The following is a 20795-nucleotide window of genomic DNA, read 5'->3' as shown; positions in this document are numbered from 1 at the left end:
TATACGGTGTTTATAAAGGTTATGTTTTATATTTATGTTATATGTTGATGTTTATGTACAACTTTAAATATTATATGTAAGGTTTACCAAAAAAAAATCAATTCATAATTCATTGTATCTTTTATCTTGTATCTTTGTAAAGCTTGAAGCTGAAATCTCTTAGAAGAACCAACTCCACCATTTTTGTCTCTTTGTAACAGGAGTTCCAAATTTAGCATTATTAGCAACAGCATGTTTAGAATCAACAATTTTTTGACTTGTTTTAGTTTTAGCTTGTTGAGCAATTGTTTTCAATTTTGTTGAACCAATATTAAAACCCATACTTCTTAATTTCCCAACAATACTTGGAGTTATAGCAGCTGTTATTGGTAATCTTATGAAAATTAATGATTTATGAATCCCATATGCTAATATAGCTTCTGTCAACAAGGTTGATGACCATATTGATCCATTTGATTCTTCTTTATCTGTATCTGTTTTTGGTTCACGTTCTTTTGGTGTTATACCAATAAATTCTTTAGCTTTATCTTGATATTCATGGATTTTATCTTCCCCTATAGAATGAACAGCTATGAAACATAATGGGAAATCTATAGCTGAAAGACCCAAATATATAGCTAATGCTGAATAACCATATTCTTGTATTAATGCTTTTATACCTGTCTTCTTCTTTTCACCAGTGCCACTAGAACTTGAACTTGAACTACCTTGTGATTTCGTACTATTAAATCTCTTGAAACGCAAATTTGCCCTGATTGGCTGTCTGATTCCTAATGGTATTCTTGCAAACATTTCTAAATGAACCTCAACTTCTTAAAGCTTCAAATCCCAGTATTCTGTCTGTTCTTTATTCGTCATATTCGGTTATTATCAAAATTTTGAACCCATAATGAAAATTAACTACTCGCGAATTTCACGATCAATTAATAAAAAACCATTCAAGTAAACAAAAACATAACAAAATAAGCCAACTTCAACTTCAACTTAACTCACAATGCTTCTCAGTACCCGCTTATGCTTCTCTGCTGCTCGGTTTTCAGTGCTCGGTGATGCTCGTTTGAAAGAGATTGTCTCATGATAGGGTCTCCAGGGTTTTGGGGCTAAAATTTCTATCCAGGTTTGAATTGGATTTGAATTGGTTATTTCCCTTTACGGTCAAGACAATAAAGTGTCAAAAAGTTTTTTAAGGAAATTCACTAATTCACTTACATATTCGGTTATTATCATGGAAGTTTCTATGGAAGTATTTATGGTATTGGTAAACATTGGGATTTGAGGCAACTGTTTATTATGGCTGTTTTGTTAGGTTTTCAAGTTATGATTTCTATTGTTTAATACTGTTTAAGGAAATTTTGGATCAATCATGGGATGGATTAATTTATTAACTGGATTTCAAAATTTGTTTTTTACTGTGTGAAATGTATCAAGTCATGTTATTAATTAGTTAGATCTGGATAAATGAGGTTCAACTTTAGGAAAGATATAAGATGTCAAAGATTTCCTTGTTTTAAATATTTTTAAGATCTTCATTTTGATATTTTTAATATTATAAACTAAAATCAAAGTCATTCGCTTAATCATGAAGGTCCATTCGTTAATTATTTTAGGATTGAGTTTAATATCAACAAATGCTTTAACTACAATCTCTTCAAATAGTTATTCAACTATTTCCACTGGTACTTGTGTTGAATGTTCAACTATAACACCAAAGACAAAGACAACTATAACTACTGATTCAACAATAACATTCTCAACTGCTACTTGTGTTGATTGTTCAACTAGTTATTTCCCAACTCCAAGCTCAAGTGAATCAAGTTCAGTTCCTCCATCAAGTTCTTCAAGCTCAAGTGAACCACCATCAAGCTCTTCAGTTCCTCCAAGTTCATCTTCTGAACCACCAAGTTCAAGTGAATCTTCATCAATTCCACCAAGCTCATCTTCTGAACCACCAAGCTTTAGTGAATCATCTTCAGTTCCTCCAAGCTCTAGTGAATCTTCATCTGAACCACCATCAAGCTCAAGTGAATCCTCATCTGAACCACCAAGCTCTTCATCTGAACCACCATCAAGCTCAAGCGAATCCTCATCTGAACCACCAAGCTCTTCATCTGAACCACCATCAAGCTCAAGTGAATCTTCATCAGTTCCACCAAGCTCATCATCTGAAATTTCATCAAGTGAATCATCTTCAGTTCCTCCAAGCTCATCAGCTTCATCAAGTGAATCTTCAACAACAACTCCTCCAATTAGAACAAGTTCAGAAACTCCAATTATTTCAACTACAACTGAATCACAAAGTTCAGGAACTACAATTACAATTACTTCATGCACAGATGGTGAATGTTCAGTTTCAACTACAACTTCAACACCATCTTCTTCTGCTCCATCTTCTTCAGTTCCATCAAGTGAAGTAACCTCTGAATCATCTTCATCGAGTGTTCCACCTGTTACAACTGAGTCATCATCAAGTGTTCCACCTGTTACAACTGAATCTTCATCAAGTGTTCCACCTGTTACAACTGAATCTTCATCTAGTGTTCCACCTGTTACAACTGAATCTTCATCAACTGAGTCCTCATCAAGTGTTCCACCTGTTACAACTGAATCATCATCAAGTGTTCCACCTGTTACAACTGAATCATCATCAAGTGTTCCACCTGTTGAACCTTCATCTTCAACTTTCTCATCAATTAAACCAAAAGATCCATCTTCATCAGCTCCAGTTCCAGTTCCATCAACAAGTACTTCATCAAGTGTTGAGTCTTCATCAAGTATTCCACCTGAAGAATCTACTTCAATACCACCACCAGCACAATCTTCATCTGCTCCATCATCATCTACCCCAGGTTCAACTCATTACACTGTCACTACTATAAGTCATTCATCAATTACTACAAGTTATACAACTGTTCCAGGTACTACAAAGACTGATTCAACTGGTATTGTTATTTCGAGCTCAGTTTCAACTGTTACTACTCCAAATACTGAAGTGATTACTTCAACTATCCCATATGAGCCATCAACTCCATCAACTCCAGGTACCCCAGATGAGCCATCAACTCCTGCTACACCAGACCAACCATCAACTCCATCCACTTCAAGTACTCCAGATCAACCATCCACTCCAGGTACTCCAGATCAACCATCCACTCCAGTTACTCCAGAAACTCCATCAGCCACAACCACCCCAGATCAACCATCAACTCCATCTACTTCATCTACTCCAGATACTCCAGATCAACCATCTACTCCAGGTACACCAGATCAATCATCTACTCCATCAACTTCAACTACTCCAACAAACCCAGAAACCCCATCAACTTTAAGCTCATCTATAATTACATCAACTCCATCATCAACTGCTCCTTCAATTGAACCAAAACAATCAACTTCAAGCTCTACACCAGTTCCATCAATTGCAACTGTTTCAACTGTTAGCTCATCAACTCCAGTTATTCAAACTCAAGAAGGTTCAGGTTCAAACTTAAAAGTTGGTACATCAATGGCTGGTTTCGTTTTATTATTACAATTTCTTTTTTAATTTAATTTCATCATTTTGATGAATTAGATTTGTTCTTTTACTATACCTTTTTTAATTAATTAACTTATATACTTTAATTAGACACTTATTTTATTATAAAATACACAATGTAGTAAAAGTTAATTGTTTGATTTGCAACTTTAGGTCTAGCCATCTCTTTTAGTATACGCAAAACGCATAACATAGTTTTATATAACTAATATGCTTCAAATATCAAGACCATACAAATATGTGGCTCGCTTATAAGTTTCAGTGTTAATTAATTACCTTGCAGGTTTATTTTCCAAACATCTTGATGAATTGGGTCCAGATCTACATATTGTAATTCAGTTATATATTACTCAACAAATATAGTATATACTCAAAAGAAGAAAAAACGTTCAAACGTGGTTGAAACTTTCTTTTAAACTGTCTAAATCTCCTATTAGCAATAATCATATAGTACCAAGCCCAACAATTGGATTAAAATCAGTTGATTAACTTCTACAATCCATATAAACTTTAGAGAACATATTCCTGTTTTCGGAAACCACGATCAAAAGTTGCCTATAAATAGCTAACATCTTTGCCAAAAGAATCGTACACCCCAACAATAGCAACATATAATGCATGCTATTTCATCCCTTTTCAGCTATAATTGTAGTTGAACAAACAAAGCTTAAAAAATTAACTCGGGAAATTTAAGGTTAAGCTTTCAAATTTCAATCTATAGATTATCGGGTTTTGACGCATAATCAGGGTTCGAGAATCATTTTGGATTCATTATTAGACTTTCAACATCAAGATCAATTTGTCTTGTTTGTTCAACAAACGGCATCTACTTCAATAATGAACTATGTTGAAATCTTTCCAATTTTCAATATAAAAGAGATCAAAATTCTACTTGGGCTCTTTCAATATGGTTTTGATTTGTTTACTATAGGACAATTCAATAATTCAAAATGTTATTAAAAAACTTGATCTTTACTTTATTTGCGGCTACCTCATTTGTTCAAGCTTATCCAATTGCTGATACTGAATCTGCTGAAGTTGCTGAAGGTGGTGATGATGCTAATGCTGAATGGTGGCCATGGAAACCAAAACCAAAACCTTCTCCATCTCCAAGTCCAAGTCCATCCCCAAGTCCATCTCCATCTCCATCTCCAAGTCCATCTCCAAAACCTTCACCAAGCCCAAAACCTTCACCATCTCCTAAACCAAAACCAAAATCTACTGAACCATTTGGATTAGTTACAATTGCTTCTGGTTCTGACTTACAATATCAATCTGTTGTTGTTTCTCACGGTGAATTATTCTTGAGTGGTAATTCTGAGGATCCATATAGATTTGTTGGTCAATTATGGGATGATGGTTCTTTACAAGTCTTACCAGATCCTTCCAGATGGGTTCAACAATCTTCTCAAGGTGGATTGTTCTTGAGTGTCAATGAAACCAGTGGTGATTTTGTCATTAGTGATAAGAAGGATCCTTCATTCTCTATTAAAGATGGTCATTTGTTGTATAAAGGTAAAGATGGTGTTGTTGCCACTCCTGATGATCGTTATGGATATACAAACACAATTAAGGCTAAATCTGATGATAAAAAGGCTAAATATGTTGTTTTGAGAACTGTTGGTAAAGATGGTGATACCATTGATGACTTTCCTCCATCAAAATCAGCTTAGGGGCTTTTTTGATGAAAAATCTTCCTTTTGATTTATAGGTTGGTTATTGATTTCATATAACCATTTAAACCTCTTTTCTATAATTATCGATAATTTAAAATATATGATCCTAATATTATTATATTATTTATTCAATTTGAGTTGTAGTTTTTCGTCTACTAACACTAGTGATACATTTGGTATATTGTCGGTGTTGTATGCAAATGCACAACTCGTTCTTAAACTGAAGATATATGGTATAATTATATGCTACAGTTATAAATACTTCAATTGTTAAATAAAATTATTATATTACCTTTAACCTCTAGCAATTATATACCTTATAGCATTATCTTTGTAGTCCATATTCATACCTAAAATTACCAGCTTATTATCATTAACCATTAAATCAGCGCATCAAGAAAATAGCATTCAAAGGCAAAGTAAATTAAGCAATAACACATGATGGATTAAGGGCTGTATTGTGAAATAAATGGTCGATGTTTTCAGCTTGAGCAGTTTGTGTAGATTTGTTTGACATTGTGTGTGATTGTGAATATAATTGTTGATTGATATTGAATGGAAGTTTACTTGATTGAAATTAAATAGGGGATTTCTATTCACTTTTATACTTGAATCTAAGTGATTAATTGTAAATAGTTTGATTGAGTATATGTTTCATTAATGTTTAGATATTATCAAAGTTATTCAACTTTCCATTAATGTTTATTAATGTTCCTTGATGAGTATTACCTTTTTGGGATGACACAATTAAGTATAAGCCGATTTTAAAACTGTCTTGAAAAATCGGAAAACCTGTCAAAACTAATTGAAAATATTCATATCAATGGATAAGTTTCATCTCTTGGCTAATTTGGGCTAATATAATCCATTCTGGTACAATTTCTGTGCAATTTTAATGTATGATAATTATATCTCATTAATTATTATTAGCCTTTTTGGTGATAAGTGATCACGGCTCATCATAATTATAAACTTACAATTTTGATCAGTTGAGTATCAAGTTTCAACATCTATCTACATGTAATCTTTAATCATCATTCCCAAAATCAAAATCATGAATTAAAACTAAATATATGCCTTTAAATTAAACCCTTCTATTATACAAATGAAATTATAACCAATTTTTTGAAAAGATCAATTTATGAAGATTAAATAACTTAACGATCTTTAAGTAATTTGTTTCTTTTCTCTCTTTTACGCATTCTTTCAACTTTTTTAGCATGCATTTTTTCAGCTAATTTTTGATATCTTTCCTTTTCTTCCTTTTTAGCTTTCTTATCTTTTATAGCTTGAATTTTTTGTCTTTTTTCTTCATCTTTTTCTTGTTTTAATTCTTTTAATTTTGCTTTGATTTGTTCATCTTTTTGTCTTTGTTCTTGCTTTTTAGCCCATGTTGATTTAACACCTATACTTTTAACTCTAAATGCATCTTTTCCAATTTTCCAGTTTTTACCTATATTATAGATATGTTAGTATAAATGATTCTATAACCATCTTTCAACATCTAGCCAAACTTACCATTAACTCTGGCACCTTGATCCAAGTGTTTCACTTCTTCTTCTTCGGACATTATTACTTCAGTCTATATTATTACCTAAAAGAAATCCTTTCAAATACTTGTTTAAATCAGTTGTACTCTTAATTTATGGGTATAAAATATTTTTTTATTACCTGCGATGAGATGTCTGGATGTTGATTATTAAATCATGATGTAATCAATTCGATTTTACGCGAATTAGTTTTGGCTGTTCAATCGAAGCACAAACAAAATAAGCGCTGCTTTACTGACAGGTTATTCAACTTGAATTCTGTTCAATTCTCGTCAAAAGACACTGTTTCTTAGTTGTATTGCTGGTGAATTGCTGTTAATTTTGCTACTTCTTGTAACTAGACTGCTCATTGGTGTTTCAATCAAATAGAATTCCCCCAATTCCCGTTGAATTTCTATTACTGGCTGTGGTTCTGAGGTATAAGCGCCTCCAATATTAGAGAAGATAAGATCAATTCAATTGAACTGAGGAATAAATAAAAGAGGTTCATACACACAATGAGGTTTTTCATAGGACTCACTTGGCTCTTGAGCTCCATCATTGCATTGGCACAAGCTGATTTCACTCCTGAAATACATTCACAAATATCAGATCATGTATCAGACACATTGCTATATATGGATGATTCTTCAGTTATACTTGATCTAAATAGGGATCAATTACAAAGATCAGATGATGATGGTAAGAATTGGAATAAAGTTTTGGATGGTGTAAAGATTCAAAATATCTATGTTGATAAAGTTAAAAAAGACCGTGTATTTGCATTTACCCCGGAAAAGACTCATTATGTTTCAAATGATCAAGGTGCAAATTGGAATACTTTTACTGTTGATATTAACCCAAATTTGAATTATGAAGTTAAAGTTAACAGTAAAAATCCTGATAAAGTTTTATTAGCTTTTATTGAATGTGATAAGGATTTAAGATGTAAAAATACGTTATTTTATACAACTGATGGGTTTAAAACTGATCCAAAATTGATGTCTGATAAAGTTGCTTATTGTACATTTACCAAATCAAATAATGTATTTGATGAAGGTCATGATGATAGAATTTTATGTCTTGAAACTGAAAGAGATAATCACGGTTATATTAGACAAACTAAAATTGTTACATCAACTGATTTTTTCCAAACCCAAGAAATTATCAATGATAAATCAGGTGCACTCGGTTCAAGTTTTGTTCTTGCAATTGATGTTATTCAATCATATGTTGTCGCTACTGTTCAAACTGATAAATATGGTGGAACTGGTTCAACTGTATCCTTATATGTTTCCAAAGATGGGTATGAATTCAAGAAAGCAGTTATCGATGCATCTGTTGTTAGTGATAGTTTTACATTCTTACCTTCAACGCCTCAATCTTTACATATAAGTGTTTGGGGTATCACTGAAGATGGTAAACAAATTTCAGATATTTTGTCATCTGATAGTGAAGGTATTCAATTCAAGAAACTTTTGGAAAATGTTGAAAGTAATTTCCTAGGGTTTGTAAATTTGGAGAAAGTTGAAACTGTTGATGGTGTTTGGATTGCAAATGTTGTTGAAGGTTATGATTCTGTAACTTTAGAACCTTTATCAAAATCAAAAATCACATTTGATGATGGTAGAACATGGAGTTATTTGAAAACTCCAGATTGTAAAGGTGATGATCAATGTTCTTTAAATTTATTAAGTTTAGAAGAAAGACGTGGTGATGGTCAAGGTGCCACTGGTGCAACCCCTGGCATACTAATGGCTATTGGTTCTGAAGGTAAAACTTTGGATAAAAGTGTTTTAAATATGCATACTTATGCCTCCAGAGATGGTGGGTTGAATTGGGTCAAGACAATTGATGACCCAACCATTTTTGCCTTTGGTGATTTAGGTAATGTCATTGTTGCAGCCCCATATGTCAAATCTGATAGACGTCAAGAAACCTTATTGACCAAAACTATTTATTATTCATTAGATCAAGCTCAAACTTGGCAAAAATTTGAACTTGATTTGGAAATTTTCCCATTCTTATTGACAACTACTATTGATGGTACAACAACAAAATTCATTCTTTCTGGTCTGTTCAGAAAAGATAATTCAAATTCAAATAGTCAAGTCATTTATTCACTTGATTTTGCTAAAGCTTTTGATAAAACTTGTGAAAAGGGTGATTTCGAAACATGGTATGGTAGATCAAATGAACAAGGTGAAGGTATTTGTAATTTTGGTCATAGAGATGCGTTCCAAAGAAGAAAACAAGATGCTAAATGTTTCGTTAATAAACCATTTGTTGATTTGAAAGAAGTTGACGAACCATGCTCATGTACTGAATTAGATTTTGAATGTAATTTTGGTTTCAATAAAAATTCAAAAGGTGAATGTGTTGCAAACTACAATGCTATCAATAAGATCTGTGCTGAATCTGATTCCAAAGACATTAAATTACAATCAAAAAGAAAAATTCCAGGCAATCCATGTACTGGGGGTGATATCTCTACCAATGAACAGACTTTCAACTGTGATGATGCTACTTTGAAAGCAAACAAAATTGAAATTGTCGAAACTTCATTTAAAGGAAGAATTTCACGTTATGTCTTCTTGGAACAAACACCAGACCATTCATCAGATGAAACTGTTATTGTTAAAACAACATTGAATGAAGTTTTCATTTCACATGATGGAGGTAAAAATTTTAAGAAATATCAAACAAGTGATGAAATTTTTGAAATTTATTTAAATCCATATTATAAAGATGATATCTTTTTAATTGGCTCAAATGAGAAATTACACATCTCTTCAGATAGAGGTACAAGTTTCCAAGTCGTTTCATTGCCTTCACAAATCAACATATTTGGTTTACAAATTTTATCATTCAGCAATCAAACAAATGATGCATTCATTTATTATGGTGATGAACATTGTGATTCAAGATTCAATCAAGACTGTGTTCCTGTTGCTTTTTTAACAACTGATCGTGGTAGATCATGGAAAACATTAGCTAAAAACATTAGACATTGTGATTTTGTTGGTGCAAGATATATTGAAAGTGGAGCTGATAAAAACACCATTTATTGTCAAATTAATTCTTTGGATGGTGGTGCTTTAATCTCTTCAAATGACGAATTTAAATCACAAGATACACTTTTCGAGAAAATTGTTGGTTTTGCCACTACAACTCACTATACCGTTGTTGCTGCTATTGAAGGTGATTCATTAAAAGCATATGTTACAATTGATGGACAAAATTTCGCAGCTGCTGAGTTCCCAAAGGATTTCCAAGTTCATAGACAACAAGCATACACTATATTAGGATCTGAAAGTGGAGCAATTTTCTTGCATGTCACTTCAAATAGTAGAGCTGGTACTGAATATGGTTTAATCTTAAAATCTAACTCAAACGGTACTTCATATGTCTTATCTGAACCTTTTGTTAATAGAAATGAAATTGGATTTGTTGATTATGAAAGAGTTGAAGGATTAGAAGGTATTGCTATTATTAATCGTGTTGAAAATCCATTTGAAGCTCAAAAGGGCTCATTAAAACAATTGAGAACTAAGATCACTTTCAACGATGGATCTGATTGGGATTATATTCAACCTCCTTCTACTGATTCTGAAGGTAAGAAATATCCATGTATTGGTAAACCTTTAGAACAATGTTCATTACATTTACATGGTTATACTGAAAGAAAAGATTTCCGTGATACATTTGCATCTGGTTCTGCTACTGGTGTCTTAATTGGTGTTGGTAATGTTGGTGATAAATTATCATCTTTCAATGATGCTTCAACTTTCTTAACAGCTGATGGTGGTTCTACCTGGAGAGAAGTTAAACAGGGAGTTTATCAATGGGAATACGGTGATCGTGGTTCAATTATAGTTTTAGTTGATGATCAAACTAATACTAATACAATTTTCTATTCTCTTGATGAAGGTAATTCATGGAATGAATATAAATTTACTGAAGATCAAGTTATAATTCAAGATATCGTAACAGTTCCATCTGATACTTCCAAAAGATTCTTATTGATTGCAAATTCTCCATCAAATAAAGGTGAAGAGACAAAAACATATGCACTTGATTTTGAAAATGTCTTTGCAAGACAATGTGTCTTAGATTTAGATAATCCTGATAAAGATGATTTTGAATATTGGTCACCAAAACATCCATTTTCTTCATCTGCATGTTTATTTGGTCATGAAGCTCAATACTTGCGTAAATTATCTGATCGTACAGATTGTTTCATTGGTAGTGCACCACTGAGTGATGCTTTCAAAGTTATTAGAGATTGTCCATGTACAAGATTGGATTATGAATGTGATTTCAACTATGCTAAGGCAAAAGATGGTACATGTAAATTAATTGATGGATTAGAACCTGAAGATCATTCAGAAATTTGTAAAGTTGATAAAGATGCATATGAATATTTTGAACCTACAGGTTATAGAAAAATTCCATTATCAACATGTGTTGGTGGTCAAGAATTTGATAAATTTGATCCAATTCCATGTCCTGGTAAAGAAGACGAATTCAATAAGAAAACAGGTAGAGGATTACATGGATTCAATTTAGCCATTGTTATTATAGTTCCAATTTTGGTTTTCTTATTTGCAGTTTGGTTTGTTTATGAAAAAGGTATTCGTCGTAATGGTGGATTCCAAAGATTTGGTGAAATTAGACTTGGTGAAGATGATGATCTTATTGAAAATGATGCAACAGATAAAGTTGTTAATACTATAGTTCGTGGTGGTATAACAATTATTGCAGCAGGTATTGCCACTTTCAAGATGATCAAGATATTTGATGGATTTTTAATTAATAAAGTTAAATCAATTTTCTCAAGAGGAAGTAGATATTCAAGAAGAGGTGCAGGTTATTCATCAGTTAATGATGGTGATTTCAGAGATGATGATGAAGAAGATATTTTAGGAGATGTTATTGATGATGGTGAAGAAGATTATAATATTGATGATGGTGATGATGGTGAAATTTTAAATGATGAATCAAGTATTGCCACAGAAGCTGCAGATGATGATTTAGGTTTAGATGAACCAGAAGGTGATGAATATACTGATGATCGTAATCTAGAGTAAGTGAAAAAACAGTGAAATTGTGTTCTGTATATAAATAGTACTATTTAAAAAAAAGATATTCTAAGTTATATATCAATTGTAGTGATTTTACGATTAAGTAGTACCAGCTACAGAATATAAATATTTGATTATTGAAAAAAATAAAATCATTTATAATTCAAATTCATCATGCTCTAATCTATCAAGGTTTTTTTATAATAACTCCCTGCTTTTCAAGACTATAAATGAACGAATAAATAAAAATTTAGTGGTTTTGATCTTTAAACATGAATTATATGATCTTTGATAAGCATATTTCAAATCTTTCTTCTTTGTTTAGTACAAGACCTAAGCTCAAAAATATATGAAACGACAATATGGCATAAAAGCAAAGCTAATTATAAGTGATAACGCAAAAGAATTTTTAACTAGTCCAAGATGCTTTATATGAATCAGAATATTATTATCACCCATAGCAGATTATATAACAATACAGACAAAATTCTCACATAACTTGAATGAATTGAACTGTTGTTAAGTTTATGCAAATTATTTAATTTAATTATAGGTGGGATTTGTTTTAAAAATTGGGCGCAATTTTAACAGAAGCTGACATGATTTATTAATAATTAAAAATTTATAGACGGTATATATCATTTCATACAGCTTAGAACTTGAAGTATACTTCATTATGTATAATGTAAATATCAGCTACCATTTATAGTAAGTTTGAACACCTAATTCCATAAAAAAAGTAAGTCATATATTAAGCTATACTTTCATCACGCTTTAATCCCAAAAAGGTTAACTTCTTTCTTTCAAGACAATGATGAAATAGTTCAATGATTGAATAGCAAAATAGTTATTAAAGGATCTATAGCTTTAATTTATAACATCCATTTTTGAAAACTATAATGAAATGAATGACCAAAAGTCAAAAGGAAAAAGAAATCCAACATGACAATGCCAAAGAGCTCCTAACATTATAACAGCTAGAAAACAGTCATGGTATATTTTCAAAATTTGCACGCACAGATCAACAATTCTTTTGCAAATAAGAAATGCTAAAGCGAATGGGTTGCATGGGAGAAACACCTAGTCGAAAAACAATCAAAAGAAGAGCTTAAAATGTTCAAAATGTAAAGAATTTCTATAATTTTAAACTCATCATAATTCTCTTTAGAGAGATTAAATTGTTCTGAAAATTTTAAGAAGCTGATATAATTTATTAGTAAGAAATGTATACTCCATATAATCCCTGTATACTCTTCATTCAACAGCTTCAAATAATTTAAGTGCTCTACAAATTTATAAACTAATAAAAAATTGAATCATGTTTATTAAACTAAAATTCTATCATGCTTTAATCTCAAAAAGAATACAGCAATTAACTTTTTTCTTTCAAGACAATGATGAATATAGTTTATATAGTTATATTGATTGAACATCAATATAGAAATTAAAAGGACATATTTTATCAACTTGTGAAAGTTTTACTTGACATATCCATTCTTAAAGCTATTCAATGAAACCAACCATCAAAAGTCAGAATATACTCAATACGTTATGTTAAGGAATTCAGAACACAATTTCAATTTGAGCAAAAATATAGCAAAAGAATCAAGCTTCATTAATAGATGTACAGCATTTCCAAAATACAAAATGGTCAATGAAATGGGATTTAAAGGCCAGTCTCCTTCGCGCAAAACTATTAAAAGGTTAAGCCCTAAAGTAAGTATGTAATGGTTAAAAGTGTAAAGAAGTTTTGTTAAATTTATTCATCATTTTATTCGGAAAAATAAACGTGATTATATAATGTATTAATAAGAAATATACCTACTTGCCTTATCATTCAAATATACCGTTATTTAAAACTACTAATTGCTCATAAACTAAAGCAGATTGATCTAATTTAAGGTACATTAAGTTATATAATTGTATCAAAATTGTAGCTTGATTAATACGCACGATTAAGTAGCTGTATCTACAAGTAACATAATTATTGAAAAAATGAATCATTTATTCGTATTCATCATGCTTTAATCTATCAAGTAATTAATACCTGTTTTTTTAAGACAATAAATGAATCAATAAATAATAATTGACTAGTTTAAGATCTAAACAAATCATGATTAATCAAAAATAATCAAACGTTTCTTGTTTAAAACAAACCCAACTTAGCACTCATAAAATAAATTAAACAATATTAATACAGGGTTAAGTTTTCCAGTTATATTCCTAAAGGCTATAAAACCAATATAGGAAATGAAGCTGAAAATAGAAATGTTGTAACTAGATTGTGTATAATCAAGTAAATAATATAAAGTAAAGTAATATCTAATTCATTGCAATTTTTTATAAAAGGAGGTAAGCTGTGAAAAAAACTAAGCTGACATAAGTTATTAATAAGGAATATACACAATCGACACAACACAGACAAGTTATTAATACAACACGGTATTATAAATCAGTTTAATTATCTACAATTTATTAATTCAATTCATCTTTAATTTCAAAAAAAAATTTAAATCATATATTAAACTAAATTTCCATCATGCTTTAATCCCAAAAAGCTGATCACTTTTTTCTTTCAAGACGATGATGAAATAGTTAATATGATAGTTTTTGTATAACAAAATAGCCTTGAGAATATATTATTCACTTGTGAGAGTTTGATTATCCCCATTTTAAAGCTATTAATGAAATCAATTGTATGAAAGACACTAGTTATAACACAAAGATCAAAGTGATTCAAACCGACAATGCACTAGAATTTGAAAATATGAAACTAGAGCAAAAATATGGAATAATTCAAAAATTAACAATTCAACTCATATCAGTATGTAAATACTTGAGAATAATGGGTTATCAAATAGATAAAAAAACAGAAAATTAATAAGTGCATGCCCAGTTTGCACAGCTTTAGTAATTGATAATAAATGGTGTAAAGTGTATAGTTGAAAATTTTAAATTTAGTTCATGATAAAATCAATTTCTGGTTATGTAATTTATTAATAAGAACTATATACTTGAGAAGTATTTAGATAAGAGACTATTATTTAAACTACAATTGATTAATTGAATTCTTAAAAAAATATCAAATGATTTACTATAATTACATCACGCTTTAATCCCATTGAATTTTAATATAGTTTCCTATAATAAAACCAACTCTTTCAAGACAATGATGAATAGAAATCAATTTGTTCAACTTTTATTTAAAACATTTTGTATATCATAAATCAGCTAATGTTTTTAAAAGTTAATATTAAAAGTATATCACAATATTCATAATCTTTAAAGATCAAATGAATAATCTATGAATAAAACTCTAATAATTTGATACTTTTCATTACAATAGTTTCAATTCACAACGATATTGTAATGAAAGTAATTCAATTTTTATACCAAAGAAATTCCGATTGCAAGTTTTCTCCATAGAAAACAATAATCAATTAAAAGCAACATTATTCCAAGACCAATTTGATTATTATATAAAAGTGTTTTCAAGTGTATTCGGGATCAAATTGGATTATTTTACCCTTTTTATATGATTTATAATTATTAAATAGCAATCAAATTTAATTTGTTGAAGGTTGAACTTAATCTACAAGGTAATTTATATAATCATGAAAAAGTAATTTGTATTTCAATATTAATTATTGCTTTAATCCTTAAAGAGTAATTACTCTTTTCTTTCAAGACAAATAATTCAATAGAAATATGTATTGGAATTTATAATTATTTGATATACAAATTGTATGTGATTAATTGTCATAATCAATATAATATAAATTCAAATTGGAAATTAAACCGTTCACTAGCGCTAGATTAAATTAAATCTAGCATCAGATTTCAAATTCAATCCCCTAAAAAACACATATATAGGTTGTAGATCATGCAACAGAGGTAACCAATTGTCCTTCAATGAAAATGAAAGAATCCGAACCAAACATTAAGAGACCAATATAATCATGGTTTATCATTAAAGTTGTGTAATGAAAGTTGTGTAATTAATTAAAATTTAAAAAATTTAATTTGTTTGTTTGAAGAAAATGAAAATTTTATGAGCTGTATTATGTAAGCACTGTGGTTAATTAATCATACAATTGTGATCTTATAAATTATGATATATTACATATTATTATACTTTAATTATTAGTTGTTATAATAATTATATATTAATTATAAATTCAAGAATAAAGTATATATGTATAGCTTGATTTCTACAAGGTTATAATAAATTATTGAAATAATAAATCATTTATTCATATTCATCATGCTTTAATCTATCAAGTAGGAATAATTACCTGTTTTTCAAGACAATAAATGAATCAATAAATAATAGAATGATCATGAATAGATCTGATCTATTAACAATATGGTTAATCAATTATAATTTTGATATTTAAAATTGAATATTTAATTTTTGTTTTTAACCATGTCCAAGCAAAAAAAAAGATGTGAAAAACACACACCTTACAAGATCAAAACATCAAAGCCAAGTCAAAAGTATATATAATTAGCGATATAACGCTAAGAACTGCAAAATTTATGATCTCTATCAGTCAAAATTTCCTTATAAAATTGAATCATTAATGTTGAGTTGAATTATTTTAATTGCTTTAGGACGTGGTACTGCAATTTGTAACATGCAAATTTTCGCCCATAAAAAAAATTGATATAATTATAATCTATTAGTAAGAAATATAGCCTTCATATTTCATACAATTACGGTATATCATAATGGTCAATTCAATAATCTATACAGAGCTCTACAAATCAAAAAAAAAAAGGACCTTTAATCTTATGAGAAATGTATAATTCATATATTAAACTTTAGTTCCATCATGCTTTAATCCCAAAAAGCTTCACTTTTTTCTTTCAATACAATGATGAAATAGTTTATATAACTAAGTGAATTGAACATCAAAATAGTTCAAAGGATCCATCTTATCATTTATGAATGATTTCTCTCATAAAAATTTGATTTGAAACATCCTTTTTGAAACGTCCTATGAAATCCATGAGATCAGATCAAGCAAAAACAGCAGTTAAACACAAATGATACAACATGATAATGCGCTAGAACTTAAAACCCAACGATTAAAAAAGAGCTTGAGATTAATTATAGTCAAAGTTTAAGACCACATTATAGTGCAAAACAAATCTGAGAATTGGGTGATATTATACCATGTCTTTATTGAAGGAATAAATTTACTCAAATTTGTTCATGGCGAAAAGTAATTTAAAGTTGAACAAGTATTGGTGCGAAAATTTATCTATGGTTATATAATGTATTAATAAGAAGCATATAGGGGTCATATATATTTGAAACGACAAAACATATATGGAAGTCGATACTGCAATCTAAAAATTTTAAGTTATATATGAGTATCAATTGTAGCTTGATTAATTAATATATACGCACGATTAAGTAGTATATCTACAAGTAACATGTATGGAAAAAATAAAATCATTTATTCAAATTCATCGTGTGCTTTAATCTATCAAGTAATTAATACCTGTTTTTCAAGACAATAAATGAATGAATAAATAATTGAGTTGATCATGGTGTTGATCTCTATACTTAACATAAATTATAATATTCTAATTAAATATTCTTATAATTGAATGTAGTATAGCACTTAACTTGAAATAAACTATTGGAAAAATAAAAACAAATATGGAATACAACCGGCAGCTAGTTATAGTTAATCATTCAGATATGGTAAACAGGATCCAGCTTTATCTAATCAAAATATTAAGATTATTATAAAACGTTTTTTGAGTTATTATAAATTAATTGAGTTTAAATTAGTCATAAAATTTCAACAAAATGAATAAGAAGGATGTTTTAAAAAGCGCAATTATAAGATCAAAATTTAAAATTTGAAAAATATAAGAAAGCTGATGTAATTTATTAGTAAAAAATATATAATATATATATACCTATAGATGTGACCCTAATTTATTCAATTAGCTAATTTGCCTATACAATTTTATAATTTTTATATACAATATAAACTAAATCTACAATTTAATGAATTCAATATAAAGATCTGATTCAATCAAAAAATGCATATATTAAGCTGAATATCAATCACGCTTTAATCCCAAAAAGATCCATACTTTTTTCTTTCAAGACAATGATGAAATAGTTAATATAATTATTGAATATCAAAATAGCTTTAAGGATCCATTGTTAACTTGTAATAGTTTAATTATCCATTAATTATTAAAACTATAATGAAATTAGATCAAAAAAAAACATTATACAGTACGAAAGTTTAGCTAACAACTCTTTTGCATAATTAATCAAAATTCCTATAACATTATAGGTCCAATCACATCAGTAAGTAAATATCTAAGAAGTATGGGATATATAGTTACCAAAAAAAACTGAAAATATCATAAAAAACTGTGCAGTTTGCGTAGCATGAAGTTGGTTATAAATCATGTATAGAGTGTAGAGTTGAAAATTTTACATTTAATTTCGTTGATAAAATCTAATGATGGTTATGTAATTTATTAATAAGAATTATACTTGACTATTTAGATAATTATGAGTTTATTATTAACTACAATTGATTAATCAAATTCTTGAAAATATGTCAATTGATTAACTAAATACATCACGCTTTAATCCCATTGAATTTTATAATTCATAATATATTAAAATCAATTTTTTCAAGACAATGATGAATAGAAATCAATTAATGTTTAACTTTTATTTAAAACTTATTGTATGCCATGTAAATCAGCTGATGTATAATATTCATAATCTATAAGCTCAAATGAACAATTAATGAATAATACTAATAAGTGATTGTTTATTAAACTTAATCTACAATTAATCATTAAAAAAGTAATTCATGTATTTAATATAAAATTATTGCTTTAATCCTTAAAGAGTTTAACTCCTTTCTTTCAAGACAAATAATTTAATATAAATATAGTAGTTTATAGTTATTTGATATTGATCTATTGTAAATAAATCATAATCAATAAAATAAGATCAATCCTCTAAAATAATATTATATCGGTTGCCAAAGCTGCTCTAGAGCAAACACATTAGATTATGAAAACACATGTGATTGATACAAGGTCTATAATTGTAATATTGAATTTTCATAACTGCTAATTTCCCTGATCCTTTTGATAATTCAGATCTGGTCAAATTTCATAAGAAAAGTATATAACCACAAAGAAGTTGGTTAAAATTGCATTAGTTAAAAGTTTACAATCACAATTAAATATTAAAATTTTTCAATTAATAAAATTTTGTTTGTCAATGAAAATTTAATGTATTTGATTATGTAATCAGAGCGGTTAAATATTATAAATAAATTATTAATTGATAATTGATGATAATTAGCCGATGTACTAATGATATTATTGCATGTATATTAATAATATTATAATATATTTATATTAATATATAAATTATATAATATATTATTAAAATTTTAAACGTTTATATTAGATCGAGATATTTTATAAAATAAAGTGTATGTAATAAATTTTAATTTTACTTTCAAATTGAGTAACTTATAAAACACTCAAATTTCCAAACCTTTTAAAACAACTTATAACTTATATCATTATAAACTAGAGATTCTTAGGATTATTATAGTGTATTAAAATGAGTATATAATACAATATAAGTATAGTGATTTATAAGTGTGAATTAAATATACACACTACTGTCCATACCAATAATATACTACTACTATAACACTGGGGTATAATACTTTTATTGAATTACATACTATATTATTCCATAACCACTATAACTATAACCACTATAACCACCAGTATTATAGTACTATAGTATATACCAATCACTGATTAACAGGTGTCAATTCCCTTATCAAATGTCATTTAACTGTCAAGGTTATATAACCACAAAGGTATTACTCGGACTTATTCCACCGGAGTTGATTATATGACACAATTCATAACCACAATTGTACATTTATGAATAGTATATAAGTTATGAATTATATCAATATTATACTAGTTAAACAATGTTTATACACCATACACAATGTCCTTTATAATATCAAATAATAATAGATTATTACTACTCCCTTCACTAGAAACACCAAAAGATTATAATTCAATTGATTTACAATATGATTTAAATAAATTTAAATTTAATAATGCTTCATCAGATAATTATAATAATATTAAATTACCAAGATTAAGTATAACTGAAGATAATTATAATTATAATTATGACTCCAAATCTTCAAGAAGTTCTATCTTTAGTAATGAATCTGATGATGGTTTTAGTTCAAATGATGAAGATTTTAATGATGAAGAACCAAAGTTAGTGGAAATAAATGAAACTAAATCAATAGATGAAAAGAAATTAATACCAATAGAACCAATACCAAAACCAACACCAAATAACTCTAATGAATCAATTGAATCAAATGATTCAATTCAATCAAATGAAACAGAGTTACAATCACAATCACAACCACAACCAGAACATATACCACAAACCAAAAGACATTCAATAACACCAGATGAACCAAACAAATCTAAAAGACAAAGAATTGGTCCAAGTTGTGATCTTTGTAGATCAAAAAAAATAAAATGTGATGCTCATGTTGAAATTATAGAATTTGATATAAAACCTGATACATTCGAATTAACTAAAACAAATGAAATAATGAATAATCAAATCATATCAAAATATCTAACATCACAAGATTTATCTCATGGATTCAAATTAAAATATTGTAATAATAAAATCATTAAATTTAAAGATTGTTCTTATTGTTCAATTAAAAATCATCCTTGTATTTATGAAAGAGGTTATACCAAGGATGATATAATGAAATATAATTTACTTAGAAATATTAAAAAGAAGAAGAAGACATCAAGAAAGAGAAGAAGTTAAATAACTCATAACTTATAATAATACAAAAATATATACTGGTTATATATAAAAGTTAATTGATATTTGATATATTTA

General features: G+C 28.6%; 6 protein-coding genes across 6 annotated transcripts; 4 read left to right on the top strand and 2 right to left on the bottom strand.

Moving 5' to 3' along the window:
- Positions 1–159: 159 nt before the first annotated feature.
- On the bottom strand, positions 160–792 carry NAT2 (Nat2p; the record flags this gene model as incomplete). Its single annotated transcript, XM_011276764.1, has 1 exon — positions 160–792. The coding sequence occupies one exon, from the start codon at positions 790–792 to the stop codon at positions 160–162; it is 633 nt and encodes a 210-aa protein (XP_011275066.1).
- A 787-nt stretch (positions 793–1579) lies between these two features.
- Positions 1580–3541, top strand: BN7_2696 (uncharacterized protein; the record flags this gene model as incomplete). The annotated part of the gene is made up of 1 exon (XM_011276763.1): positions 1580–3541. The coding sequence occupies one exon, from the start codon at positions 1580–1582 to the stop codon at positions 3539–3541; it is 1962 nt and encodes a 653-aa protein (XP_011275065.1).
- Positions 3542–4482: 941 nt separating this feature from the next.
- Positions 4483–5205, top strand: BN7_2695 (Cell wall protein; the record flags this gene model as incomplete). Its single annotated transcript, XM_011276762.1, has 1 exon — positions 4483–5205. One exon carries the CDS (start codon positions 4483–4485, stop codon positions 5203–5205), a length of 723 nt encoding a protein of 240 aa, XP_011275064.1.
- Positions 5206–6365: 1160 nt separating this feature from the next.
- On the bottom strand, positions 6366–6778 carry CGR1 (Cgr1p; the record flags this gene model as incomplete). Its single annotated transcript, XM_011276761.1, has 2 exons — positions 6366–6661; positions 6727–6778. 2 exons carry the CDS (start codon positions 6776–6778, stop codon positions 6366–6368), a joined length of 348 nt encoding a protein of 115 aa, XP_011275063.1.
- Positions 6779–7255: 477 nt separating this feature from the next.
- BN7_2693 (vacuolar protein sorting/targeting protein 10) lies at positions 7256–11827 on the top strand (the record flags this gene model as incomplete). The annotated part of the gene is made up of 1 exon (XM_011276760.1): positions 7256–11827. One exon carries the CDS (start codon positions 7256–7258, stop codon positions 11825–11827), a length of 4572 nt encoding a protein of 1523 aa, XP_011275062.1.
- A 7856-nt stretch (positions 11828–19683) lies between these two features.
- BN7_2692 (Zn(II)2Cys6 transcription factor domain-containing protein) lies at positions 19684–20720 on the top strand (the record flags this gene model as incomplete). The annotated part of the gene is made up of 2 exons (XM_011276759.1): positions 19684–19719; positions 19830–20720. The coding sequence occupies 2 exons, from the start codon at positions 19684–19686 to the stop codon at positions 20718–20720; spliced, it is 927 nt and encodes a 308-aa protein (XP_011275061.1).
- Positions 20721–20795: the final 75 nt, after the last annotated feature.

This window comes from Wickerhamomyces ciferrii, contig 00068, assembly GCF_000313485.1.
Source record: "Wickerhamomyces ciferrii WGS project CAIF00000000 data, strain NRRL Y-1031 F-60-10, contig 00068, whole genome shotgun sequence".
Taxonomy (NCBI): Eukaryota; Fungi; Ascomycota; class Saccharomycetes; order Phaffomycetales; family Wickerhamomycetaceae; genus Hansenula; species Hansenula ciferrii.
Note: the sequence above shows the minus strand (reverse complement) of the source record. Positions and strands in the feature narration are given on the sequence as shown.